Source organism: Anomaloglossus baeobatrachus, chromosome 3, assembly GCF_048569485.1.
Source record: "Anomaloglossus baeobatrachus isolate aAnoBae1 chromosome 3, aAnoBae1.hap1, whole genome shotgun sequence".
Classification (NCBI taxonomy): Eukaryota; Metazoa; Chordata; class Amphibia; order Anura; family Aromobatidae; genus Anomaloglossus; species Anomaloglossus baeobatrachus.
The window spans coordinates 282,530,345-282,542,346 of NC_134355.1; the positions used below are offsets into that span (position 1 = coordinate 282,530,345).

The 12,002-nt window shown below is 45.1% G+C and overlaps 1 protein-coding gene across 1 annotated transcript in view; it reads right to left on the reverse strand.

Moving 5' to 3' along the window:
- Nucleotides 1-12,002, reverse strand: part of ENPP1 (ectonucleotide pyrophosphatase/phosphodiesterase 1) — a 136,711-nt gene that overhangs the window by 102,997 nt on the left and 21,712 nt on the right. Inside the window, exons 2-4 of the mRNA XM_075341480.1 lie at nt 7,875-7,947; nt 6,271-6,387; nt 4,459-4,584 (exon numbers count right to left, since the gene is read on the reverse strand). Of these exons, the coding sequence (XP_075197595.1) occupies nt 4,459-4,584; nt 6,271-6,387; nt 7,875-7,947 (316 nt within the window). The remainder of the gene's footprint in view (nt 1-4,458; nt 4,585-6,270; nt 6,388-7,874; nt 7,948-12,002) is intronic.

Genomic DNA, 12,002 nt, shown 5'->3' on the forward strand with positions numbered 1-12,002 from the left:
GATTGGGTGCAGTGAGACACCTGTCACTCAGCGTGGGGGCGTGTCTCACTGCAACCAATCATAGGCGCCTGTGGGCGGGGAAAAGCTGGGAATACGAGATTGTTTAATGAGCGGCCGGCTTTTTCAAAAAAGGAAAAGCCGCTGGAGCAGTGTGAATGCCGTGCAGAGCCGGGGATCGGGGATTGTTGAGTATGAGAGAGGGGGGGAAACTTCAGTCACTCGGGGAATTAGCGGTCACCGGTGAATCCTTCACAGGTGACCGCTAATCATGACGCTACACAGACAGAGCCGCGTGGTCGCTGTAAAGTCCCCTTTACACACTGAGACTTTGCTGCACAGCGGGAAACAAAAGGAACAAAGAATGGTCCTGAACGATTTCTAGCGATCACAACTTCACAGCAGAGGCCAGGTCGCTGATGTGTTTCACACACTGCAATGTCGCTGGGGAGGTCGCTGTAACGTCACAAAACCAGTGACGTTACAGCGATGTCGTTTGCGATGTTGCAGTGTGTAAAGCCACCTTTAGTGCCTTTCATGTGGCACTAAGGGGTGCTTAGCCTTGTATTTAGCCAATAAATAAAGAATTAATAAAAAAAAAAAAAACGACGTGAGGTCCCCCTTATCTTTTGTAGCCAGCTAGGGTAAAGCAGACGGCTGCAGCCTGCAGACCACAGCTGGCAGCTTCACCTTGGCTGGTAATCCAAAACAGAGGGCACCCCACGCTGTTATTTAAAATTAAATAAATAATTAAAAACAAAAAACGTGGGGTCCCCCCCAAATTGGATCACCAGCCAAGGTAAAGCGGACAGCTGTGGTCTGTTATTCTCAGACTAGGGAGGTCCACCGTTATTGGACACTCCCCAGCCTAAAAATAGCAGGCTACAGCTGCCCCAGAAGTGGCGCATCCATTGGACGTGCCAATCCTGGCGCTTTGCCCCAGCTCATCCCGCGCCCTGGTGCGTTGGCAAACGGGGTAATATATGGGGTTGATGCCAGATGTGTAATGTCACCTGGCATCAAGCCCTGGGGTTGGTGAGGTCAGGCATCTATCAGATACCCGACATCACCAACCCAGTCAGTAAGAAATAAAAAATAGACAACCAAAAAATTTTTATTTGAAAAAACACTCCCCACATTCCCTCTTTCAACAATTTATTGACAAGAACAATCAAATCCGGGTCCGGCGTAATCCAATAACGGTGTCGCACGGCGATCCATACCATAGTCAATGAGACTCCCAGTCAATGAAGAACAAAATGTTCCCCATTGGCTGGGAGAGCCGTGCAGTGACCTGAGCTAACATCAATAGGTCAGCCCAGGTCACTGCAGGGGATGCCGAGCGCTGCCGTCAGGAGGTTAGATGAGTTCATTACCTGCAGTAACGATCTCATGCTCTCCTGATGTCAGCGCTGTCACTGACTTCTATGCCCGCCGCGTTCTACGCAGTATCGCGAGAGCCCGTGACGTCACTGCTAGTGACAGTCTCGGGCCGCCCGCGAGACGGGCAGAGAAGGCAGTGACCGCGGTGACGTCAGGAGGCAGGAGATCGTTACTGCAGGTAATTATGTCATCTAATCTAACCTGCAGCTACATGTGCAGAGAGCAGGGAGCCGCGCACACTGGGCGCTGGCTCCCTGCTCTCCTAGCTACAGTACACATCGGGTTAATTAACCCGATGTGTACTGCAGCTACATGTGCACAGAGCAGGAGCCAGCGCTGGCAGCGAGAGCGGCGGAGGCTGGTAACTAAGGTAAATATCGGGTAACCACCTTGGTTACCCGATGTTTACCTTGGTTACAGCTTTCCGCAGCTGCCTGATGCCGGCTCCTGCTGGCTTCATTTCGTCGCTCTCTCGCTGTCACACACAGCGATCTGTGCGTCACAGCGGGAGAGCGTCAGTGTCCTGCTCCCTGCCAGCCCCGCGGCGTGAAAAGCTGCAGATACTGCGGGCAGACACTGACATTGCAGTGCGGGCAGCTGCGGGGCTGGCAGGGAGCGGGACACAGACTGCACGGGCAGTGAAGCAGCGCTCGTCATCCCCGCAGATGCACGCAATGCAGGCTGAGAATGAGAGGCAGCTTATACTGCAGAGGGGGGCAAACACTGACAGGGGGGGGGTGAAATGGGGGGGGGTCAGTTCCCAGGGCGTCAGGCAGTCCACATGATAAAGCGCTGGGGATACAGCGCTGGCAGTGTATCGGACAACAAGTGTTCCTTGCCTTATTGAACTGGACACTGACTCGGCTGCAATTCAGGGCGCACGTAGCTGGGCACAGGAGGCGGAGGAGGGAGACTACGGAGTGTGTGGGAGGTTGTGGGCAGAGTACGGGGTGCGGGGGGAATGTGTGGGAGGGGGCAGGGAACGGGGGCGTTTACTCCAAACACTGTACAGCCCAGCAGGGAGGTGACATGCTGTTCCAGATTTGCATGTCAACATGGCTCTGCCCATGTAGACGTGCAAAGGCCGGAAGCAGCAAAATCACGGCAGGAGGGGTCACATGACCGCTCTGAGCCGGGGGAGAGGGGCTGACAGCGGGGCAGGTAAGTGGTCTCTATCTACTTACCTGCCCCAATGTAGCCCAATAGTGTAATAATGAAAAAAAAGTCAAAAGAAGCCGGATAACCCCTTTAAGAGATGGCAGAATTGGCAGAAAACTGCCTTTTTGTATGTGTGAGGCGGATGAAAACTGAATAATCAGCCAAAGCATCCCTTGTCTGACGGGCATATAATGTGTAGGATTAGTTTTAGAATGTGCTTCAACTGCCCCCGACTCAGGGCACCATTTTTATATTAAAGGGATTGCAGGCACCATATGAAGTATGCAATTTTCACACAACTAGTCAGCATGTGACTACATGTATGCAAATCGCATACTTGTGATCACGCACCCGCACGCTTCAAGGGATGGAGAATCCTGACAGCACGCACTGTGTGCTGTGAGGATACACAAGTCTGCAGTCACATAAAGTGACTGCAGACTTTAACCCCAAGACTGGTAAACCCCTTTAAGTACACTATATTTTGGTCTAAAGCGGGCTTTACACACTGCGATATCGGTCCCGATATCGCTAGTGTGGGTACCCGCCCCCATCTGTTGCGTGACACTGGCAAATCGCTGCCCGTGCCGCACAACATCGCCCGGACCCGTCACACATACTTACCTGCCCGGCGACGTCGCTGTGACCGGCGAACCGCCTCCTTTCTAAGGGGGCGGTCCGTGCGGCGTCACAGCGACATCACTGAGCAGCCGCCCAATAGCAGCAGAGGGGCGGAGCTGAGTGGGACTTAACATCCCGCCCACCTCCTTCCTTCCGCATAGCGGCCAGGAGGCAGGTAAGGAGAGCTGCCTCGTTCCTGCGGTGTCACACGGAGCTATGTGTGTTGCCGCAGGAACGAGGAACAACCTCGTTACTGCTGCAGTAATGATTTTAGAGAATGGACCCCCATGTCACCGATGAGCGATTTTTCACGTTTTTGCAACGATGCAAAAACGCTCATTGGTGTCACACGCAACGGCATCGCTAATGCAGCCGGATGTGCATCACCAATTCTGTGACCCCCAACGAGTTCGCATTAGCAATGTCGCAGCGTGTAAAGCCCCCTTAAGTCCTATAATGTAAGCAGCTTGCATTGTGAAGTCTGGTACAAATCTTGCTGCACTTTCAATGATGTAACTGTTTTGTCAATTTCTTTTTATTTACTTGTACTTATTGAAAAATCCTAAAAAGTAATATGAAAAAAAAAACAAAACAAAACATTTCTTTTAGGTGTTTAGAATTAAGCAAAATTGAAAAAAAAAGGACAAAACAGAAATGTATAAATGTCCTGTGTGGGAAATACGCTACAGTTTAGCTTGAAAGGCTTCAGCAGGACATTTTCCATGCAAGGTCTGCTTTTAATCTTCGTGCTAGATAAAGGAATGCTTTTAATCTTTGGAGTGTGGGATGCTCCTTCCAATGCAATGTCCTCAGGACATGGTAACTTTTTAGTTTAAAGAAACCAAGAAAACATGGGAAAATGCAGATGAGACACTTGTCTACAAGTGTCTACTCTTAGTAGGCTTTTAATGTTAACTTTTGGAAAACTTTAAAAGGGAGTTTTCTCCACTGGTCACAAGGAAGGATTTATTATTGTCAGAACGGTATGTGCGACACTACAAGCTATATTAAAACTAGAGATTCCCAGTAGGAAATGTTGGATAGTGCACTTGACTGTTTTCACATTCCCTCATATCAATGAAGAGTGGAAATGAATAGGCTGGCAGTGGATGCCTACAAGCCTTGACCAAGATGTTCCAGAAAAATGCTCGAGTTGCCCTTTGCCTTCCATTATACTCTGTACTTGAGTCATGCCATCCAAGTGTTCTACTACTCTTATCGAGTACCAAACTCCCGAGCTTGGTACTGCTCACTCATCACTCGCAGAATCAATTATATTTTACCACTAGATGAACTCACCTCTGCAAACTGCATCGTAATTAACACAGCATTCATATGTGTCCTTGCAATCATCAGAACAGGAACACAGACTTCCATTGAGTTTTTTCTCTCCGCATCTTAGTTTGTCACATGTCCAGATGTGAGCTGCATAAAAGGAAGCATCCATAGAATAAAATTGTTCATAGTCTATTTTACGGTACACCCCAACTCGGTAATGAATGTATCTCTATCCATTGGTATATCTGCAGTTGGTTTGATAAAAAAATGATTTTGCTACTCCCTCATGAATACAGCACATTATTATTACAGGCGGGTATTACCATGCGCTTTCTGTCCTATTCTGAGGTTAGGTATACTGCTATCTCTCTATAGAGTACTGGATTGTTGAGCTATTACATGTCTTGCCAGTTTTACATCATTGAATAATGTATCCATTGTCTACATACAGGGTCTAAGGGTCACAAGGTACCCTGTGGTATATACTTTTAGGTATTGCATTGTTTTTTGTACATCCTGTTATGTTGTGGCCCTGATGATTAGAAAGTCTGGTACTAATATAGCTCAACTTCCTTATGAGTAAAAGGACTTATCCCTTAGCTATACAGACCTTACTGACACTGGTACTTGCTTATGCCCTGACAGATATATATGTATCTACTTATCGGTTTACACTCTTAGAGGTCTGCTCACTATACCATTCTGTATTTTGATAAGGGTCGCAATTTTTGAATATTTTTTGTATCCTTTGCACATGGTCATACCCTATCATTGTCATCTATGGGGGACATGGATTTGATACTGCGTGTTTTTAATTGATTTTAACCATATATTGTGTGTTTTGGATTTTCTAAATAAAGATTGTTATTGACTCAAGACCACGGTGATACTGTTTCACTCTCTGGATTTCGCGTCCATTATGCATTAGCTTTTTTCTTCTGTTGCCTTGCATTCTTATTATATTAACACAAACTTATCAGTCATTATCACTGAGGTATTAGATGTCAAGCCAGTATGAATGAGGTGATATGCAGCTCTCATCAAATTCACTAGAATCCATATAGACAGTGGGCAATGGCAGTCATATAGAAAGTCCTCCTTCTAGAAGTTATAGAAGTGAATAATTCAGAGGTGCTAAGTGAAGAACACTTACAATATGCCAAAAATAGAATTAGATTTTACGGACAGTTTGCTGAAAAAGTACTTATATGTAGTGATGAGTGAGCACTATCATGCTCAGGTGCTTGGTACTCGATAAGAGCAGTGAAACGCTCGGATGGACGAGACTCGTGTACCAGAGTACAATAGAAGTCAAGGGGGGATGTGAGTATTTTACCAGAAGATTTCTCAGAAAAATGTTTAAGTCATTGACTTCCATAATACTCTGTACACGAGTCGCGCCCATCCAAGCATCCAACTTCTCGTTACAAGTACCAAGTATACGAGCATCGTAGTGCTCACTCATCACTACTACAAGATCTGAGCAAACAATATTTGCAACACTAATTTTGTAAAAAAAAACAAAAAAAACTGTAGTGTAAAGAAAAATGCTAAGTGGGAACTATTTTAGGGAGTTTTCCATGTATAATGATAACTATGCACTTTTGGCAGACATCTAAAGGAGCAGCTATTCCCAGTCCAGCCCTTATCTGCTTAAATTCCTGTTCTTCATCATTTCACGTAATTCTAAATATGTTACAATGCCCAGTAACAAATTAGTATGCGAGGTAAAAAGCTGACTGACCAATTTCTCTATATTTAATAACAAAATCATATAAATCGTAAGTAGCAACTGTAAAATGTAGACTTTTTAGTTGCAATGAGTTTTCTTACCTGGTTGTATGCACACATCTTGGTAATCGAAACAGCAGTTTCCAAGTTGAACACAGGCAGCATCACAACGGCAGCTCCCAAATTTACGTTCAAAGCAACGATTTTTGCAGGAGTTTACTAGAATTGAAATAAAAGTAATATAACTGGTTGAAAATCATGGTAATGTGTTAAAACTGTTAAAGGGAACCTGTCAGGTCATTTATGTGTTCTAACCTAGCAGCAGTGTGATGTGTGGCCTAGTAACCCCTTCCTACCCATCCCTGTGTTGTAATAATGTGTAATGTGCATGTATATAAATGTGTCTTATTACTTATGTGTACCCTATGTAAATGAGCAGGGGCTGTAGCCCCATGGGCGTCACATCGCCCTGTGGACGTTCACATAGATGGTATCATGCCCGTGTGGGCATGATACCATGGATTTACATGAGCGACGCGATCGTTGCTGCTTCAGATCCCGCACGTGCGCACTTACCATTCCCGCAGCCTTGTTATCCGGGTGCTTGCTTCTCGTCTTCAGACGTGCTCTGTGCATGACCGGAACTGAATGAATCTTTTGAGCATGCGCAGAGTGCGTCTGAAGATGAGAAGCAAGCAAGGCTGCGGGAATGGTAAGTGTGCACGAGCAGGATCTGAAGCAGCGACGATCACGTCGCTCATGTAAACCCATGGTATCACATCCACGGGGACGTGATACCATCTATGCGAATGTGCACAGGGCGATGTGACGCCCATGGGGCTACAGCGCCTGCTCACTTACATAGGGTACACAAGTAATTAAACACATTTTTATACATTCACTTTACACATTATCACAACACAGGGATGGGTAGGAAAGGGTTACTAGGTCACACATCACCCTGCTACTAGGTTAGAACACATAAATGACCTGACAGGTTCCCTTTAAGCAGGTTATCACTACATTTTTGAAATAGTAGATGGAACTTCAAGGCAAGAGCTTAATTCCGGGGCTTGCCTGGGGTGTACCAAAGTTCTAGAATCTGAGGGGGCCCAAAAGGTCCTTCTGCTCAATAGAAGACCAGTAAAATAAATTATCCCCATTTACGATAGCTATTACGGGTTTTGCATTGGGATCCAGGAACCTCATACTGTGCTTCGCCAACAAAGATGATGGGATGTCTAACCAACGGGGACCAATCTATAAAACTTAAGGTACCGTCACACATAACGAGATTGCTAGCAAGATTGCAGCTGAGTCACGGTTTCTGTGACGCAGTAGCGATCCGTTAGCGATCTTGTTATGTGTGAATCCTACCAGCGATCAGGCCTCTGCTGTTAGATCTCTAGTCGTTGCAGAATGGTCCAGGCCATTTTCTTCAAAGGCGATGTCCTGCTTGGCAGGACACATCGATGTGTTTGACACTGTGTGACAGGGTCGCAGTGACTGCTGAGATCGTTATACAGGTTGCTACTGCGACCTGTATTGTTCCTGCATCGCTGGTAAGATCTGACTGTGTGACTTACCTGCGATCCCTATCAGGTCGCATCGTTTTTGGGATCGCTGGTAAGTCATTGTGTGTGACTGAGCCTTAAGAGGAGCTTGAAAAGTAGTAAAAAACACAAGGTCATCCAGGCATCTTTTACCTTCTCTAGAGCAGCTTGGTTTCAGTCCAAATATACACCCAAGGATAGCGGTTAATATGCACACACAGATTACCTAGGAAAGAAACAAAACACTAAGAAGATATAAATCACATTTTATGTTCACTTCTCTCTTTATCTTATTATCGTATGTGCACAGATCACTTTCTGCTGGGTCATGAATACAAATGAACCTTCCAGATAATCCAATAATACATACTTTTTATCTTTTGTTCTGATCTCCTGTATTGTTCTACATTGCCCAGCGCACAGAATATGATAGCTCTATATAAATACTCTAAATAAATCATTAATGCACCTGTATAGCTAAAAATAAGCATGCAGAATTAAATTTCATGCGTATTTTGAATCAAAGCCCAGATGACATCATGTTTCCATTACTTATAGGCCATTTGTCGTAATAAATAAAAATAAAAAAATAGCTTATTATTATATCAAAATATAGTTATTACAGGCAGAAAGCCCAAGGAGTTGTCCGGAATTCCTCTATAACTTGTGTGTGTACCTAGGCTGCAGTATGCTGACATTTTATAATATTCTCCCTGTTAGCATTCTGTGCCATTGCCTAGATACCACACTTAGTCATGTCACCAACTCCCTCCTGATTCTGGAGGAGCTGCTCACACCCCGATTAGTGTTTTACTGTCTGGAGTCTGGTCGCAACAACTGAGGCCACGCTCAGTCTTTGTCAGACTCATCCCTCAAGCCATTACCAGTCTCTGCCAGACCCACCAATGAGGCCATGATCCATCTCTGCCAGACCCGCCCCTAAAGTCACGCCCAGTCTCTACCACACCCACCAATGAACCCATGCCCCATCTCTGCCAGACCCACCCTTAAAGCCATGCCTAGCCTCTGCCAGACCCGCCCATGAAGCCACGCCCCATCTCGGCCATATCAAACTCTGAAGCCACGCCTAGTCTCTGCCAGACCTACTCCTGAAGCTACGTTCAGTATCTGCCAGACGTGCCCCCTGCTTCAGCTTCCCCGAGCAGCACACAGTGCAGGCAGCAGGGGAAGGACTCAGCTGATTGGACTAACCAGACCAATCAGCTGTTCGCAGTGACAGACTGCTGAATTGAATAGTGGAACAAGGAGCTAAAAGCTTTTTTCTCCACCATTTAATTTCAGAAAAGGCTGAAGATGCTGCCAGGACCTTTTGGGTGACATGACAGCCTCATGTAAAACTGAAAAAAAAGAAATAAGAAGGTGCTGAAAACCCAGTGCTCTTGTAACACCTCAGGAATGAAAAGACCTATATAGGTACATATAATGTGCTGTGTGTCATTTATCTATCTTTCGTCAATCAATCTATTATCTATCTATTATCCAGTGTCGCCAAGTCATGAACAGCGCAGCCTGACCGGGAAGTGGCTGTTGGCAAAGTCTATGGAGTGTCAGAACGAGGCTCTAAAGGCTTTGTTTTAAATAGAGTGGTGAACAAAGGAAAGTGTCGTGGAGTGTTTATTTCATTAAAGTATTGGGTGTTTTTCCTTTTTATTTATTAGTTTGTTAGTAATGGAGGATTCTCTGATAGACGCCTCTCCATTACTAAAACCAGTTCTTGATGTCAGCTGTCATCAACCCAATAAATCATTACCCCGATTGCCACCGCACCAGGGCAAATCAGGAAGAGCTGAGGCCAACCACCAGAATTTTGGCATCTAATGTGATGCGCCAATTCTAGGACGGATGCGGGCTGCTAATTTTAGGCTGGGGAAGGCTCCAAAAAACATGAACCTTCCCAGCAAAGATATGGCTGGGAGCTGGTATTATCAAAAATAGGAGGGACTCCATGTAGTCTTTTCCATTTATTTGATTAATACAAAGCTGCAAAATAATCTACAAATTCCAGGGTGCAATTTTATAATTATAAACAACAAGGCCCCTTATAAAAAAATATATACTTTATTAATATTCTCAGAAATCGGTGCAAGTTAAAAACTGTAGGTGCATAGATTATGGTTCAGGGATGGGTTCCTGGGCTCGTTCCCTGGTCTCCCCCTTCCTGACCGTGGGGGTCGGCACCCTAATATAGCCGCTATGGTGCCCCCACTCAAAACGTGGACTGGCCCTGGATGTCCCTTTGCTGCAAACTTGTTCGTGCTGCTATGCTAGAGTGAGGGGTCTTACATAATATATAAGGTGATACACACTCATGCCTCTCACAATCTTAGTCTGTATGGATCAGGAGTGCTAATATCAGACTGCTCCTTCTGTTTCCAATAAACAGACATATATTTCTCAATGCTGCAGATTAAAATACAGTTCTCTAAGATGAAAGGGACTAATCAAGGGCACAGTCTATTTGCTATGCAGCCTCATATGGATGTGTCATCATAAGTATCTTGGCTCAAATAGCCTGTCCTTTGCCGCCAACCGTGGCTCTCTGCCCAACGCGTTTCCCCTCCAGGACTTCCAATACAACGGAGGTTCCTCAGGGGCTGTCCAAATGGAGTCAAAAATACGATTTGATTTTGTTTATAACATCATTAGATAGGATAGACCCTTCAATGAGGTTTTTCTTTGATCATAGTCAGTAAAGCCTATAGAGATGCATAAGCTAGGCATCTGTCAGTAATACAGGGGATGTTTTTTCTTCCTGTTGTCACAATGCATAGGCATAAGCACTAGTAGCTTCCCTTATAAGCCCTGGACCCTTCAAGGAGGTTTTTCTTTGATCATGGCCAGTAAAGCCTATAAGGATACATAAGCTGGGCGTCTGTCAGTGATACAGGGGATGATTTTTCTTCTGACAGGTCCGGCTGAGTGGATGTGTATAATGGACGTCTGGTGATCAGGTCAGAGGGTGGTGGACGCCGCCCTCTGACCTGATCACCAGACGTCCATTATACACATCCACTCAGCCGGACCTGTCAGAAGAAAAATCATCCCCTGTATCACTGACAGACGCCCAGTTTAGGCATCCTTACAGGCTTCACTGGCTATGATCAAAGAAAAACCTCATTGAAGGGTCAATGATTTATAAGGGAAGTTGCTAGTGCTTATGCATATGCATTGTGACAATAAGAAGAAAAATCATCCCCTGTATCACTGACAGACGCCCAGCTTATGTATCCTTATAGGCTTTACTGGCCATGATCAAAGAAAAACCTCATTGAAGGGTCTAGGGCTTATAAGGGAAGCTACTGGTGCTTATGCCTATGCATTGTGACAACAGGAAGAAAAAACATCCCCTGTATTACTGACAGATGCCTAGCTTATGCATCTCTATAGGCTTTACTGACTATGATCAAAGAAAAACCTCATTGAAGGGTCTATCCTATCTAATGATGTTATAAACAAAATCAAATTGTATTTTTGACTCCATTTGGACAGCCCCTGAGGAACCTCCGTTGTATTGGAAGTCCTGGAGGGGAAACACGTTGGGCAGAGAGCCACGGTTGGCGGCAAAGGACAGGCTATTTGAGCCAAGATACTTATGATGACACATCCATATGAGGCTGCATAGCAAATAGACTGTGCCCTTGATTAGTCCCTTTCATCTTAGAGAACTGTATTTTAATCTGCAGCATTGAGAAATATATGTCTGTTTATTGGAAACAGAAGGAGCAGTCTGATATTAGCACCCCTGATCCATACAGACTAAGATTGTGAGAGGCATGAGTGTGTATCACCTTATATATTATGTAAGACCCCTCACTCTAGCATAGCAGCACGAACAAGTTTGCAGCAAAGGGACATCCAGGGCCAGTCCACGTTTTGAGTGGGGGCACCATAGCGTCTATATTAGGGTGCCGACCCCCACGGTCAGGAAGGGGGAGACCAGGGAACGAGCCCAGGAACCCATCCCTGAACCATAATCTATGCACCTACAGTTTTTAACTTGCACCGATTTCTGAGAATATTAATAAAGTATATATTTTTTTATAAGGGGCCTTGTTGTTTATAGTGATATATACCCTTATGGTGAGAGAAAATTCAAATTAAGGTTTGTAATGCAATTTTATAATGCATCATATAGTTGTGAAGTTATATACCTGCCGGATAGCTACCTATCTACCTACCTACATCTTTGCACATCTTTAAACACAAAAAACTTTACTGATGAGCGAGTGCGCTCATCACTGCTCGTTATTCAATCGAACA